This window comes from Triturus cristatus, chromosome 4_1 (genome assembly GCF_964204655.1).
Source record: "Triturus cristatus chromosome 4_1, aTriCri1.1, whole genome shotgun sequence".
Taxonomy (NCBI): domain Eukaryota; kingdom Metazoa; phylum Chordata; class Amphibia; order Caudata; family Salamandridae; genus Triturus; species Triturus cristatus.
Genome location: NC_140585.1, coordinates 11,385,765 through 11,402,367, shown reverse-complemented (window position 1 = coordinate 11,402,367; position 16,603 = coordinate 11,385,765). Strand labels below are relative to the sequence as shown.

Genomic DNA, 16,603 nt, shown 5'->3' with positions numbered 1-16,603 from the left:
CCTATGCAAGACTAATTTATCTCGTGAGTTGCCACATAATGGGAGCAGAACTAAGCGTAGGAGTAAACTGGAAGAAGCAGTGGTTGAACGCAGATTGGAGTAAGTACCAGGGAATGTTTGACTTCTGAATGCAATAAACCTTGACGGATCTGTATTTATTTTTGAGATGCAGCTTTAACTATAGCCTCTCCATCAGGCCTGTTATTCTCAGGGGCATCTAACATGTTTTTTTTCCTCCGGGAGTTTTATATAGCGCGAACTCGACCCCAAGAAGGTATCAGTGTGCTTTACATGAGCACCAGTTGCATTACAGACGGCCATCATTTTGTTAGGCAGGGAAGATTAAGTGATTTTCCCAGAATCACAGGATGCGGAGTGCCCCTGCTGGGACTCAAAGCCGGTTCCCCACCTTCAAGGTGGCCCGCTCTAGCTATTAGGCTACACAGGATGACATATTTACATGGGCCAGCCCACAGACATAGGACTCGCTAATCTCCATGAGACAGTTCATCTTGTGGTGTAGCAACACAAGGCGCAGTCTCAGCTTGTATTAAGGGCTAGTGAAAGGTGGCCTCAGAAGAGACAGTGGTCAGGTCTGGTAAGTGCCCAGCACGAGTTATTTTCCTGTTGATCTTCACGTTCCGCCTGGCGGTAGTGCGGCCCCCGGCCTGGTGAAGTTCTTTGTCCCAGGGTACACTGCTGCCTCTCAACACTCCTGCTTGCACCCGTCAGCAGTTACCGACCATGGTGCGTACCTCCAAGGACTCTGAACTTTCTTTACCTCCAACTTCAGTGTCAAGCACAGCAGCTGAAGTCCCCGGCCAAGCTCCGCCCTTTACTGGCAAGTAGGCCACGCCCTCTCAATGAGTGTACACAAAAGCAATTTCCTACATTGGTGACAGGCAGTGACGACAGACCACAAACAAGCATTTGCAATGCAATAGGTCTCACATTATTAAAGTTTGAGCTATTGACATTGCTAAGTAATGCAACACCAATACCTCAAACTTTAATAACGCGAGACCTATTGCATTGCAAATGCTTGTTCCCTCAGTTAAGGCGGCGTTTTGTTACGCTTGTGATGGACATTAACCCTGTAGTTTCTGTCAGGAATTTCAGGCCGATAACACGCTGACTAACGAAAAGCCGTACAGAGGATTACAAGCGGCCACAAACTACATTTCCCGGCATGCCTCGAAGGTCACGTTGCACGTGACGCATACGCACAGCCGGAATCAGAGAAAAAGCAAACAGAGAGCCACCGGCGCTGCTGATTATTCCTTCCTGATCGTGGCAGACTTCTCCTACAGACACTAATGAGGTGTTGGGTAAGAGTGTCAGCCAGCACACTTCTTCTTGTGGTTTCCTTGGGGAGTGAGGCAGCGGGGTACAGCGACCTCACCAATCTCCTCCGTGGTTCTTCCTCCTCCGTTGGTTGAGACCGGCAATATGCGGTCTTTTGCGGGGAGGTTCCTGGCCCCACCCGAGAATTTTTTGGCTCCTTTTCTATACAGTTCTCTTCCGTTGGCTGAGACCGGCATTACGCGGTCTCTTGCGGAGGAGGTACTCGGTCACACACGAGTATTTTGTGCTCATTCCCTTGATTCCTCACCGGTGGTTGAGGCTCCCAGCACACAGTCTCATGCGGGTAAAAGCTGTACTCATAGACGCTTAACTAACCGATGTTAGTATATTGAGACTGGCTCTGTCGCATATATGTTTCTAATTTATCATTATGAGAGATGACATTATTTGGATTTTGCAAAGTGAAGTACAACATTAGTACTTGTTGAAATCTCTGTTAAAACACTGAAGGCGCTCTATTGTGAATCAACAAAGGGAGCAGTGCCTTATTGGTCATATTTGTGGAACCTTGACAGGGTTGAACATTCACAAACTTTCTAGTTTTATTTGGTGCTAGTCATCTTATAGTTACGTCAGGTTCTTTTGTTTTGTCTTCTTACCAGAAGAGAGATCCTGCGCTGGGGTGCATCATCTATGATGCTAGAGTCTTAGGTGTTACCACATGTGTATTTAGGTAAGGGTGGGGAGTCATTACTATAACCAAGTGTATGAAGGCAAAAAGAGCAAGATCAGAATTATTTACAATCATGTCTCTTTTATTCATAGTTTCATGTGTCACAACAAAACCTCACATCCACCCCTGCTCTCTTCTGGCAACATATTGTCACCTTTCTTCCTTTACAGGTAGGGTATGCAAATCGTACTGTGTTTTGATTATGGTGTCCAAAGTTACTAGGTCATACGTATACGTATAATACTGTATACTTACCCTGTGTTCCTGTGTCGTCCTCAGATCTCCCTCCTTGCAGTCCCTACCCTTTCCTTCCCTCGCTTGACCATCCCAAAAGTCTGTGTGTACTTACATTCCAGACTTGGGGCCGACGAGAGGTGGACCCCCTTGAGCATCAGCACAATCCAGAGGATTCTGGAAGGAAAAGTCTGACAGTTTCCAGGTCCACTTAACATTAATTTTTGGGCACTCCTGCTCTGCACAGGCAGGTGGGGGTTTTCGCTCCCTCCATTAGTCATGAGTCTTTGCCGGATAGTTTTTCCTTTGTTCTTCATTGGCTTGTTTGCCCGGCATTGCTCCCATCAGACACCCTAACTCTTAAGTTGTGGGTTGATAATTGTGCTTCCCTCTGGGAACCTTTTGATTGAATATTGGCAATATTCACCTGTGTCATGGCAGACTGTGAGTTCTACCAAGAGGAGGTAGCTGCGTGTGAGGACCAGGGAGAGGACGCTTATTATTATGATGAATCAATGGAGGAAATTATTGACAAAAAGTTGGATGCCAAGCTTGATAAGGCGCTCTCCTCCGCCTTGTTACCAATAGCCCAGAAGCTAGAACTTTTTGTTCCTCCTAACCCCTCTCCCTCGAGGCCCTCATCTATCCCAGCGCCCCTTCCCACACCAGAGCCTCCTGGTCTTCCCTGGCCACATGTGCACACTTACTCGAAACTTTACAAATCCAAAGAGCAGGCTCAGGATGGCGCCCTGGCCCTCCCCCACCCCCCAATCTTCCCCCATTCATATCCCCGATACCACTACAGATACAGGCACTGACACAGACTCATCTCAAGAGTACTGACCTCGCAAATGCGCTAAGAAGTGCAAACACTCATCTTCCCCTGTCCAATCCTCTCCTTTTATGTTCAACCCCTCCGACATTGTCCACCCGCGCTCCGCTGATTGGGTCCCACCCCCTGCAGTTGCAGATTACATGCAAACACATTTACGTAAAAGTTTCGATAAGGATGTGAGGGCTCGCTTAAAATCTGAATGCCCCCGTCCAGATTTAGCGCATAAGGTGGCGGTTACCCCAGACATAGACTCTTCTATGACCACCTTCTTGAAAAAATACAAAAAGGATCCGAAGAAAGGGATCGACCGCGCCCTTTGGGGGTGTAAAGATAAAGTGGTAGACCTTGCAGGCCCTCTGGCCAAGATTCTTGAGTTAGCCCTACAGGCACAAGAGACTGGGTCGCTATTCACCCCGAGGTCCTGGTGGGATGGGACCAACAGGCGATCTGTATGCTTGGCAACGCTAACTGCGCCTTGGCCTCCGAACGGCGCAAATCTGTCCTACTTAGAATTGACCCGCAATTGGTGGAGTTGGCCTCGTCTGAACCGGGCCCGCTAGCTGAAGGTCAGCTTTTTGGGGAGAAATTTGTAAAGGACATTGCCAAATTCGTTAGTACCTTCGCCTCCCTGGATAAGTCACAGTCATCGTTGAAGAGGGTTTTTCATCAGGTCTCTGGTAGGGCCGGGCGTGGCAATGGACGCTCGACCGGCCGCTACACCAACCCCAGTCCTCAGAAAGGTTTCGCTCCCAGATGCAGGGGTTACACCCAAGAGCCAGAACAGGCCGGCTTCTACCCCTCCAGGTCTCAAGGCTACGGGGGCTGCTTCAACAGAGGTGTTAACCGAGGCTACAAAAACTGACTCCCAGTCTTCTGGTAAGTCCGGTGTGTCCGACGATTCCCCTAGGGGGCAGATTGCTGCATTTTGTTGTAAATTGGACACACCTAACCACAGATGTTTGGGTCCTTCAGGCTGTTCAGTGTTATCAGATAGAACTTCTGGATTCCCGTGTCAAATGACTCCTCCTCGACCTCTCATTTTCTCCCTTCAAGAACAGATATTTATAGACTCCGAGCTTCAAGAGCTTTTGGCCAAGCAGGCTATTGCCGTAGGATCCTTCATCACCAGAGGATTTTGCAGCAACGTCTTCTTGGTGCAAAAGAAAGGAGGAGGTCAGAGACTAGTACTAAACCTCAGAGATTTCAATCCCTTTGTAGTCTACAGACATTTCAAGATGGAGGGCATCCATCTTCTAAGAGATCTCCTATTGGAGAAGAACTGGATGGTCCGTCTGGACCTGAAAGATGCCTACCTCACAGTCCCAATTTGCCCCTCTCATCAGATGTTCCTTCAGTTCCAATGGAAAGGGCAATGGTACCGCTATCGCACACTCCCCTTTGGCCTGTCGTCAGCCCCGTGGGTTTTCGGCAAGCTCTTGAAACCGGTAGTTTCCCGCCTTCGGGAAATGGGGGTGCGCATGATTGTCTACCTCGACGATATGCTCATTCTGGCTCAAGACCGGAACCTTCTCCTCACTCACTTGGGTTGGACGATGTCCCTCTTACAGGATCTGGGCTTCGTCATAAACATCAAAAAGTCAATGATAATTCCGAGCCAACAGATAGAATTCCTGGGTTTTCAGATAAATTCAGTCTCTGCGCAACTACTCCTCCCATCGAACACGATCAGGTCTATCTAAAGGTAAATCAAAACCACCCTGTCCAAACACAAATGATTTCATTGAGAGTATTGGCGAGAATAGTGGGCTTTCTAGCCTCATCCTTCCAAGCCATCTTCCCAGGCCCGCTACATTATCGGGCCCTTCAGTGCCTCAAGATTTATTACATTCAGAAGAAGTTTCACTACGACCATGTAATTCTGCTTCTTTGGTGGCTGGAACACATGACGGCCTGGAACGGACGGGCGATTTTTGGCGCTTCCCTGGATGTCACTGTCGAGTCCGACGCCAGCCGCTGGGGTTGGGGCGCTCGGGGGAAACTTTGCCACAGGCGGACGCTGGTCTGCCGACGAGTTACGGCTGCACATCAAATGTCTCGAGTTACTAGCAGGCTCATTTACGATAAAGTCAATATCTCCTCTGAAGAGCAATTGTTGCATCCTCCTCCGGATGGACAATGTGTCGGTGGTGAGATATATCAATGGCTTGGGGGGGAAATGAGGTCTCGTATGCTGGTCAACATAGAGAAGGAGTTCTGGCATTTCTGCCTAGATCAAAAGATCAATGTCATAGCAGAGTATTTACTGGGCAAACTCAACCAGGTTCCTCAAGGATTACAGCGACATTGTTTGCGGAGATCATGAGTATGCGAGGCCCCTGCAAGTTAGATCTCTTTGCCTCCCGCCTCAATGCCCATCTCCCGCTGTTCTTCAGCTGGAGACCCGACGGCGATGGGAACGGACGCGATCCTTCACCATTGAGGACCACAGAGGAATTATGCGTTTCCTCCTTTTGCCTTGATCCCAAGAGTGGCGGCCCTGGTCCGTCGGCAATCGGCCTCAATAGTGTTGGTGACACCATTGTGCAAGACTCAATCTTGGTTTCCCACACTATTGGAGTTGTCTGTGAATCTTCCTTTTCAGCTTCCGATATTCCCAACCCTTCTTCAGGACCCAGTGGGAGCTTGCCACCCACTGGTCCTTCAGAACCAACTATCTCTCATGGTGTGGACGCTCTCCGGAGACACGAGAGCACTGAAGGCCTTTCACAGGCAGCTGCCGGTTTTATACAACAAGCCTGGGCTCGTCCACCCGGAAACGATAGTCAGCTTCCTGGAAGTGATGTGTGGGTTGGTGCCTTCAACGGCAGGTGGATCCCGTGGGATCAGATATAACAGAGATTTTGAACTTTCTGTCTGAGTGTGCGGAATCGGGCCTCTCCTACAGGTCGGTTAACAACTTCAGGTCTGCGATTTCGGCAGGGTCATGATTCTATTGATGGTAAACCGGTGGGGATGCATCCCCTGGTATGTAAGTTACTTAAGGGTGTCAGGGTGGCTAATCCCCCTCGTCTGAGATATTCAACTTTATGGGCTGTTTCTAAGGTCCTCTCATTACTTGAGTCTTGGCCAGATAATAAAGACCTTTCCTTGAAGCAGTTATCGGCCAAACTCACCATGTTGTTATGTTTAATCTCCTGTCGCAGAGTGTCTGATGTACGTGCTCTTGACCTGGCAGGCAGAATGTTTTCTCCACAGGGTATCTCTTTCATCATCACGAGACGGACAAAAACGATGTCACGTTTGGTGGAGTATCCCGCTTTCCCTCATAATAATAAATTGTGTGTTTTGAAATGTTTGAAATGTTATGAGGAACGCACTCTTGCACACAGGTCTGATCCGTTGGGTCAGCTGCTATTAGCGATTCAAAAACCTTTCAGACCGGTCTCAGCTGCCACCTTGGCTAGGTGGGTCAGATGGGTGATGTCAGAAGCCTGCATCGATATCTTGGTATATGGTGCTCATTCCGCTTAAGGAGCTATGGCCTCTAAGGCGTACATGTTGGGATCTCGTTTAGAGAATATCCTGAAAGCAGCTGACTGGTCTACTCACCTCATGTTTCTTCTGTTGTTATTGATGAGCTTTGAACCTGCAAAATCAGAAGCCTCCGGTCCTGACATAGAATACAACATTTTCCAGCGATCGCAACAAGAATTTTAGATTCTATTAAGGACAAGGAGGCGAGGATTATCCCACCCATTGGGACAGTTATGTCAACTGTTAAGTTGTATTATTGTTATGTTTATAACATTATTAAATGTCCACCCTAAAAGAGTCACGTTTTTGGGTTCCCTATTTTCAAAGCTTGTTTCTATTTTCAAGAAAGGATTCTAATAAGAACTGGAGTGCTGCTCGGGCTGGAGAGGGATCGCCTCATTGAGCAGATGGATGTTGATCATAAGGCTTTTGGTTATATTCTCCGTTGAGAATAGGAAGAATCTGTTTATCTCTCCGTTGAGTGTTGGAACTGTGTTTTTCGTTCAGACTTTATTGACTGGTTTCGCAATGAAAGAGGAAGCCAGGATGGTGTTTCTCTATTTTGTATACTTTGACATGTTGCCATTGGCTGTTTGAGGAGGCGTGGTTCAAAGCATCATGGGAAATGATGTTTTTTACTTGTGTAGTTTACTTTTAACTGCCTGCTGTTAAGTCAGTAAAGAAATTGAGACTGCATAATTGTGGTGTGTCCACGTTGCGTTTAGCGCCGTTTCCTGTCGCGGGCACTAGCCCTACCCACACCAGTGAGGTACCATTTTTATCGGGAGACTTAGGGTAACACAGAATTGTAGAGCAAATGTTATTACCTATTGACTTTCGATGCATCTCTGCCTTCCAAATGAAAGACAATGTGTAAAAAAGAAGTCATTCTAAAAAATGACTGATAATTCTCATGCTAGTATGAGTATTCCCAATTTCGGAAATGTGCAAATATGTACTATTTCTAAACTCTATATTGTGTTCCAATTTCAGAAATACATAGGTGTCTTTCATACCGATTTTTCCATGTACACATTTTCCCAGAATAATTGCTATATGCCCGGTACATAATAAAAAACCATTGCAAGTTGCTGCTCAGTTTTTGGCTCTGGGTTCGTCGGGTTCTTGCTGAACCTACAAGTCCTATATATCTCCACAACCAGTATGGTCCAGCGGATGTAATGGTATATTGCTTTCAAAGAGCTGTCATAATTAGAAGGAGTTACAGATGAAAACGTTAACAAAAAAGGCGGTTTGTTTTTTTCAACAAATTTTCAATTTTTCCTATATTTAACTGTTAGTTTCTATAAACCTTGATGGATCTACACTAATGACCCCTTACTGAATTCAGAATTTTGTCAACTTTTCTAAAATGTATAGCTTTCCAGGATCCATTATTGCTTTCACACCCATTTCTACCATTAACTGGAAAGAGGTTGAATGCACAAAAATAGGCTATGTCCCAGAAAAATGCCCAAACTGTGTAACAAATGTTGGTTTTCTGTCAAAAGTCTGTCATTCCCTAAAATCTGGGAAAATGGTGATTTCAGCCCCACAAACCATTTTTTGATACCATTTGCAGGGAAAAACCCAGACGCTTTCATTTGCAGCACTTTTTTCCCCAAATAAAACAAACATTTTGCTGTGTTTTGGCTAATTTCTAGGTCCTCTCCAGGGGAATCCATAAACCCTGGGTACCTTTAGAATCCCCATGGTGTTGGAAGAAAAGGACCCAAATTTGGTGTGCATACCTTATGTGGTCAAAACGTTACAGGGGCCTAAGCGCGAACTACCCCAGTTAGCCAAAAAAAAGGCTGAGCACGGGGGGGGGGAGGGGTAAAGGCCTAGCAGCGAAGGGGTTAAACTTGCTTATTATTATTATTATTTGTTTGAATCTTAGCTCATATTATTTGCTGCTTGTTTATTAATCAGTATTATTCATGCACTTAGGTTATTGCTTGCATATAAATATATATATATATATGTATCTCTTTGTATATTTGAACCTTCTGCATTTGACATCTGGGAAAGCCTCATATAAAAGAGAGAGAGAGTCCTTACATTTTGTAAAATAAAACCCTTTTTCTAAAGGTGCTGTGTTAAAGTGTTTTGACTGTGTTACGCTACCGTGTGGAAGATTCTGTGTTATCTGATAGGCGCAAACACAACACCATAGAATCGTCCACATTGCACAAAGTATTTCTTACAAACATCAATAGAATGGGAGCAGATTTGTCGATCGCTTAATACTAAAGACGTTTACCTATCCTCAATGAGCTTCCATTCTCAATCTTGAGTGGGTACAGTATTTTTTTAACGTAGGGTGGGAAAATCCTTGCCTCCGTGACATTAATAGAGTTTAATTTTCTTTGATGACAGCTAGGAAATATTACATTCCTTGTTAGGACCGTAGACTCTGGATTATGCAAGTTTGAAGCTCATTAACCACCAGTGGTTCCACCACTATCACTGGTTTGAAGTAGAATTTCTTAAAGGTGGAGTCCAAGGACCAGTCTGCCACCCTCAAACTGTCCTCAAGACGGCTACCCAAGGTATGAGCATTTGATGCCATCGAACCGAGTGCAACCAAAAGTTGGAGACACTGATTCCATCTTTGGTCATAATCCACAGAAACCATTGTGCACTTGTTGCTGGGGAAACCGGCTTAAATGGTTTCTCGATTGCAGTGAGCAGCTGTTTTGTCCCAGGGAGACTTACCTCCACTGTTATGGTCTCATAACCTCGGAAACAACTTACTATGCACAAGTTACGCACAATTTAGGATTGTCTGGCAATGCCAGATATTCAACTATGCTACTGTGAGATTTGGAATTTCTGGACACCGTGAAAGTAACTCCTTCCAGTGTGTACACTCTGAAAGAAATATCCAGGGCTCCGACATCAGATACCTGTTTACCTAATATAAGACTTGACAAACTAGCTACTTTACTCAACAATTCCTTTCTGGAAAGAAATTGGTTGTCCTGTCAAGATTCCAAGAAGTGCAGAACCAAATTCATGTCCCACAATTGTGAATATCTAGGTTTGGGAGGAATTGAAAGTCTGATTTCTCTGAGATGTCTACATACCAGAGGATGCATCTCCTGTAACCTTCCTTGCCATGAAGTGGAGAATGAGCTTCTCTACCAAGAGGTAGCAGTTTCCTTGGACATCCCTTAGAATGATTTGAGTCTGGGGAGCACGGATTGGAGAATCCAAAGAAAGTTCAAGAAGAACTGGAAACCAAGCTTGCAATCTCCAAACCAGTGTCCATAACAACAGGTTCATCTTCTGTCTCCTTACCTGTGCCGTAAGCTTCACGATCATGGAGAACAGGGGACAAGCATAATGGAGTGCCTGCCTCCAGTCTTGGAAGAACACATCAGTTGCCTGTGCTAAAGGGTCTGCAGCTTAAAAACCGAGGAACAGGTGATCCAGTCTTGATGCAAACAGGCCTATGTGGCATGATCCCCACTTGGTCATTATCAAGTGATCGAAATACAGAAGGGCCTCGATCAACAATGGGTGCGCCGGGCTCACCGGGCCCTGGCTGTGCCACGATCCAACGTTGGCCCAAATCCACTGGAGCCCCCTTACAGTAGGGGTCAAGAAGAGAACTGTGTGTGGAGTGCACCCCGGGCCTCTCCGCTCAGGTACCAGGTGGGCAGACCGAACTTGAACAAGCATGCAGACCAGATCCCTGGAGGCCTGGGCGAGCCCCGAACACGCAACGACTGCCAAGTGTCACCTGCGCCTCATCAGACCCCCTATAAGCAGTGAGTGCAGCGCGTCTGTAAGGCTGAGTATTGCGACAGGAGCCTATACCTAGAACTGACTCTGCCCAATAAAATACGGGTACAAATAAAAGGAAACCCCTGGGCATACACCACAGAACTGGCACCAGCGCACTCCAAAAGTACTGGTGACTCGTGAGTAAGGCCCTCACCATATAGAGACCTTGTTGCTTTTCTCTGGGGACTATCCGGCAAGTTGCCTCACACTGCCTAAAAGGTGCAAAGACGCTGAGAATTACATGTGAAAGAAGGTGACACTGACCTAAAAGATAATCACCTCTTCAATCACGCTCTTGCATAACCAAAGATGGGCCGTACAAGGGAGAAACAACCAGACCCACTCGGATCGGGTGGAGCAGAACATAACGAGCAGGACGGCGCAGTCCAAGTACCAGATCCAGACTGCCTACGGCCAACAGCCACGGAAGACCCTCCAGATAAACTAGATATTATCCTACAGGAAGTACGGGAATCAAGGAAAGGCGAATGAGCACACTAACAACAGGCTTCATGCTCTTAAAGGCGGATCACGACAAAACAGCTACGACTGCGAAAAACAATGAAATGCTCCTCAATGAAATGGTACCACAACACAAAGCCCACGCAGAACAGATAGAACAACTGCGGTGCCAGGTGTTCAGCCTGCAAGATAGGTTGGACGACGCCGAAGGCCGTTCACGGCAGAACAATGTGAGAATAGTGGGGCTTCCAGAACGAAGCGAAGGAACAAACCCAATGCAATTCGTGGAACAGTGGCTACGAGACACGATCGCCGGAGGGACTAACCGAATCCTTCAGCGTGGAAAGGGGACACAGAATCCCCAAGAGACCACCGATATCTGGGGCACCACCCAGGCCAATAATGGTGTGAATACTAAATTATAAAGACCGGGACACTTTAGTTAGAGGTGCCAGGGAGAAGGCCTCAATTCAGTTTGAGAATAAACAAACCTTGCTATACCCGGACTTTATGTTGGCAGTTCAGCACCAAAGAGCCTCCTTCCAAGAGGTCAAAAAGACGCTTAGAGCGCACAATCTCAAATATGCCCTCCTATTCCCGGCCCGACTAAAAGTGATATACAAACAGAATTCTTATTTCTTCGAAAACCCAGAGGAGGCTGCAGAATGGTGGAGGTCACACTGGCTCCTGGCACATCCCCCAAACAGAAACCACAAAAGTCGCATAAATCATGTAAAGAAAGATCAGGCCGCAGAAGACCGTTCCGTACAGACAAAAAGACAAGCCCATCTCCAGAACAAGTAATAGAAAGCAAAAAATAAGCACTAGTGGCTGCACTGGATGACCAAGAAACTCTCTCCCTGGCTGAGTCAAGCGAATCATCCAAAGATACTAACCTGCATTCAGACTCTGAGAACAGTATGGCTCTTTTACCGTCCATCATCCCACAATTGGTAAACAATTACCTGGGATGAATACCTTGACTCGAGGCCAATCAGGCCTTAGAAAAATACCCTAAGGTAGACGAGACACTGAGCTACATGCCCTCTTGGCCTTGCAATATATTCACAACATTACCAAAGGCCTGCGCCCAGCCAGCTGTATAGCAGCTGAGAGAACTCCGCCCATAGAAACACGGCAGACTATGGTACCCATCTCTCCCATTGTGACTGCACCAAAGTTCAAGTTGTATTACAATCAACCTTGTTTTGTAGTTTGGTCCACAATAGTTCTTCGGACAGACCTTGTATTGGGTAATGTTAAGGGTACTTATACAGTTAGCTCATTCCTAGGTAAATCCACCATGTACAGAAGCTGTCAAGGAATGACAAGTCATAAGACAAAACATACACAAACGTATGGCTACGTTAGGAAAGTACACAATAACAACCTGGAATGTGAGAAGAATGGAACCTGTGAATAAGCTTCACAGAATATATGCCCAATTGAAAAGGAGAAAGTCACATATTGTTTTAATGCAGGAGTAACACCTCACTAACTCAGAGGCCACCAAGCTACAGAAACAAGCATTAAAAATGCAATAGGTCTCACCTTTCATTAAGTTAAAGCCATTTGCTTTGCTATACAATACCATTAGCAAAGCAAATGGCTTTAACTTAATCAAAGGCGAGACCTATTGCATTTTCAATGCTTGTTCATGTTTGAGTGCAGAGAACATGTGAAAGTTCTCGTGAACAGGACTGCACTGTGTATTTGAACAGCTCTTCACAGCAGTGGCACGGCCGTGAGGAACTGAATTACTGCGTTGTGAAGCTGGGGCAAAAACCATAGGTGCCCTACAGTAGTGGGCTTCAACCAGGGTTTTAAGTGGGACGGGTCCTGCCGATGCTCAGCGCCGGCAGTTCTAACAAAAAAGATGCTGGGACGGGTCCCTATCGGGCTCTCTGTTTTAAACCTCACCGAACAGATAAATCTGAATTCTGCAGCAGTGCAACTTGAAAGAGACTCGTTATAGTTCTTTTACAGTCTCATCATTTCAGCACTAAAGCATTTTCAATATTCTATACAACGAAGATAAAGTTGTTGCATATTTATCTTATGCAAATAACAACCACTGGCAAAGGCAATAGTCCTGGCTTGCTGTAGGTGGAATGTTACATGTATTATATATCTGGATGCAATGACAGAAGCAGCAAATTACCAGTCACCAGCACAGAGTTTTAGATTACTTTTTAAGCCTCGCCCTAATTACATCGGCCACGCCCCTTGGAGAGACCCTCTAGTTCTTTCATCCCACTTAAGAGCCCTGGCTTCAGCTATCATGAATCCGGTGGGGGTGGGGCGTGCTGTGGTGGCAGCCAACAAACGAGAGATCAGGCGCACTGCACATCCAGGCCTTGCCAGGCAGCGGTAGCACGGCTCATGTGGTGCAGTGCTGCACTGTAATGGTGAACGTGTTCCTGCATGGCCGAGGCTGCACTCCCGGAGATGCACTCTGTTGCTTGTGAACCACAGTAAGGTTGGTGCCGTATAATGGAGCAGTGCGTGGCTCTGCAAGGCCAGCGCTGAGCTGTAACAGCGGGGGCCGTGGTGCTGTACACTCTCTCTCTGTGCACATGGCCTGGTGACCTGCCAGCCCGACCTTGCCTGCTTCCTGAGGAAAACAAATACAATCAGGTCCAGACCAGATCTGACTAAACCCACTCTCGCGTGGCAAATCCTCAGCTATTCACTCAGTTATGTCCAAGATAAGAACAACGCACTCAGGGGCTGGGAGGGATGAGCAACGGAGGCGGGCCCTTCCAAAATGCCCCATTCACTCACCCCCTGTCGGGCACTACGTTAAGGGGAAATTATGAGTGCGCCTCCTGCGATTTGTTTTTTTTAATAAAACGCATAAATTAATAAAAGACACTATGAAATGCTTTAGGCCTGTTTTAATAAATAATGGTGCCTGAATTAACTATATATATACACATTTAATCAAAGCATTTCTAACCATTACTCATAAAAAAATATGTACCCCATTCTCTGGGACCACAGAGCAATCTGAAGGGCCTAAAGGCGATGTAAAACAAGCGCTCGCCAGGCAGCCGCTGTTTATTTTTGCATCAGCGCCATGTCTCCTTTTTTTGTCCGGCCCATCCAGACTGGATCGCAGGGCTTGTTTACATAACACGCCTCTTGCGAAAAGAAACTGCTTCACGACAGCCGTGAAGCAGGCGATCCAGTCCGGATGGGCCGGACAAAAAAGCCAAAAGTAGGCAGCCCAGAAGGCTTATTTCCAATGGCAGGCCACTGTTTAGCATAAACGGTGACGCCAGCCAATGGCAATAAGGGGCGGGGCTTCAAGCCCTTCTCTGAAAGTCCTCATTAGCAACAAGGCAAGTGACTCCACCTGATGGCTGCACATTGATCAGTATAGCTCCTTTTGTCTGCAGGCGCAAACCTGTCATCCACAAAGTACATCTCCTACCATCAAAGCCTGTGCACAAACACTAGCAAAACTGGATGTCGCCATCGGTTCTACTAATGCGATGATTTCTAGGAGCAAACACAGGCCCTAGCAGTCTTTCCACAGCCACAGGCCTATCTAGCTTTGTAGCTATGCTAGAGCAGGACTAGGTATCCAAGATTGCAATTCATCTGAGCAATTCCATGTACCAAAGCCCGTTCATACAAGGATTGGCTGGCAAAGAAGCGCCTAATAAGAGCTGGTTTTTATGTGAAAGCGCTGAGATCCATCAGCACCCTTCAGACTCTGGATTCAAACTCAACAAAACAACTCTTGGAAATACAAAAGGACTCTTGGAAGTACAAAAGAACTCTTGGAAATACAAAAGAACTCTTGGAAATACATTCTGCGACTATACAATAAAAGAGGTTTTGCTGGCCATAAGAAATCTACGGAGTCTGATTGAGGGCCTCCGTTGCTAGGTCCTCAATGGAGCACAAAAATACTCCGCTCCGGATGTTGTTATTTGCACGCTAGGGTGCTATGGAATCTGGTGGACACCAGACGGTAAGGAACAGAATCCTGGATCGCTACTACATTGAGAGCCAAGAATCGACTAGCGCCTGTCAGGATCACTTGAGAAGGAAGCATTGACTTACTCCCGTCCCCATGAGATGATCACGTAAGCACTTGCAGAAAAGCGGTCCGGGAAACCTCTCCACATGCACGTTGAATGATCACAGAAATCAGAGCCTTGATGAGAAGAGGGACGTAGGATAACCCTCTAAACTGAAAGGCCGGATCCTACAGCTTATGTGACGCACTCTGCCCCACCCGCTCCCTACTCCAGATGTGCACTGCAGTCTTTTAGGAAAGAACCATGGAAGACAAACCTGGTAATGCTACAGGTAACAGCCGAAGGCACATGCATTCATTAAATGTCTTAACCCTTGTTGTCACCAAGTATGTATGCTCCCTAAGAACGGACAAACCACACTAACTGAACCCTGAAAACCATACCACATTATTCAACGCAACAAGAACGTCTGCTCAGGGCAGCTGCAACGAGAAGGTATACTCCAGGGACCACAGAAAGCCACTTGAAGCATTGCAACTCTCAGCGAGCCGCTACCACAGAGGAAAACTACTCAATGTGGGGGCTGACTACCAAGGATCATCTGTGACCAGCACCGGGCTATCGCAATATGAAAAGATGAACTTAAACGCTCAGAAATAACAGGCTTGTGTTGTGATAATCCACCTAGGAAGTCGTTGGAAAGCCTCGAGGTCTCTTGCTACTGTGTGGAATTATCCACCAAGTACATTGCGCACTAACATCTTTTCTTGAACTGTGGTACTAGTTGCCATCTTCCTTCAGGTACACTTAGAAGAAACGTCTGAGATTAAACAGCATCAAGAGCCACAAGGCCTGGGTGCAAGGTGAGAAATCAACCCCAGAAGGGCACAGAAATTAAATTCATTGGCAACTCAAGCGCGCCAATACGGAAAGTACAAACAAAACCTGCAGTGTGCTGGAAGTAGGAGCGAGGCCCGGCAGCAGGAAGAAATTTGAAATACCTGGGACAAGAGTGGACTGTTGAGACCAGAGCCGGCCGGCTTGGGGTGGAGAGAGCCGTCTCCCTGTGTGACCCTGGGCGCCTCTGGACTGTGCACCTTTCTAGTCAGTTATTGACTCGATCCCCCAACACAGAGGGTCTGTTCTGCTGCTGGAGGAGTTCATGTGATGCCAGAGCCGAGGGAGCAGGCGCCTGAGCAGTGTGCAGTTAATTAATGTTAGACCGTAGAGTTATTACGCGCTACGCGCCCGGCTCAGATGTGGCCTTGCCCAGAGAGCTCACTGTAAGGTTGTCCACGCAGATGGTGTCTGGTGCATACCGACCTACGGCGTAGCACCTAAATAGGACATATTAGGCGACTTAATACATACAGGCGGAAGGACCTCACTCCCATCAGGCGCAAGTCCGCACCTGGAAAGTACAACAGGCAAGGCGCAGTATTTACCTTAAGAGACGTTACCACCACATTACTGCTTCCACACTGTGGAATGTGGGGTATCGGAGTGTTTCCCCATTCGTGGATGCAAAACTCAGTAAATGCACTCTCAACGCAAAGTTCCACCAAGGCATTACCTGGTTTCATTTGTCTAAGAATATAAAGACCAGGTGAAATATCTGTGTACCCGCTGTAATCCCAAGCCCGGTCACACTTACATTTCCACCTGAATTTAGATTACCGGCCACAGAAGGCCTAAAGAGTTTAACAGCAAAGCTGCAGTACTAGCAGTTCAATGTAAAATCTGTATTTTATAGTT

The 16,603-nt window shown here is 46.7% G+C and overlaps 2 protein-coding genes across 4 annotated transcripts in view; one reads left to right on the top strand and one right to left on the bottom strand.

The window, feature by feature from the left end:
* Positions 1 to 16,603, top strand: part of LOC146839296 (uncharacterized) — a 400,042-nt gene that overhangs the window by 196,766 nt on the left and 186,673 nt on the right. The window contains 2 exon segments of the mRNA XM_085650764.1: positions 4,161 to 4,652; positions 10,857 to 11,086. Coding sequence (XP_085506890.1) covers positions 4,161 to 4,652; positions 10,857 to 11,086 — 722 coding nt within the window.
* The window catches only part of LOC146839297 (uncharacterized), a 153,524-nt gene that overhangs the window by 80,762 nt on the left and 56,159 nt on the right, over positions 1 to 16,603 (bottom strand). The gene's annotated exons all lie outside the window — the stretch shown is intronic.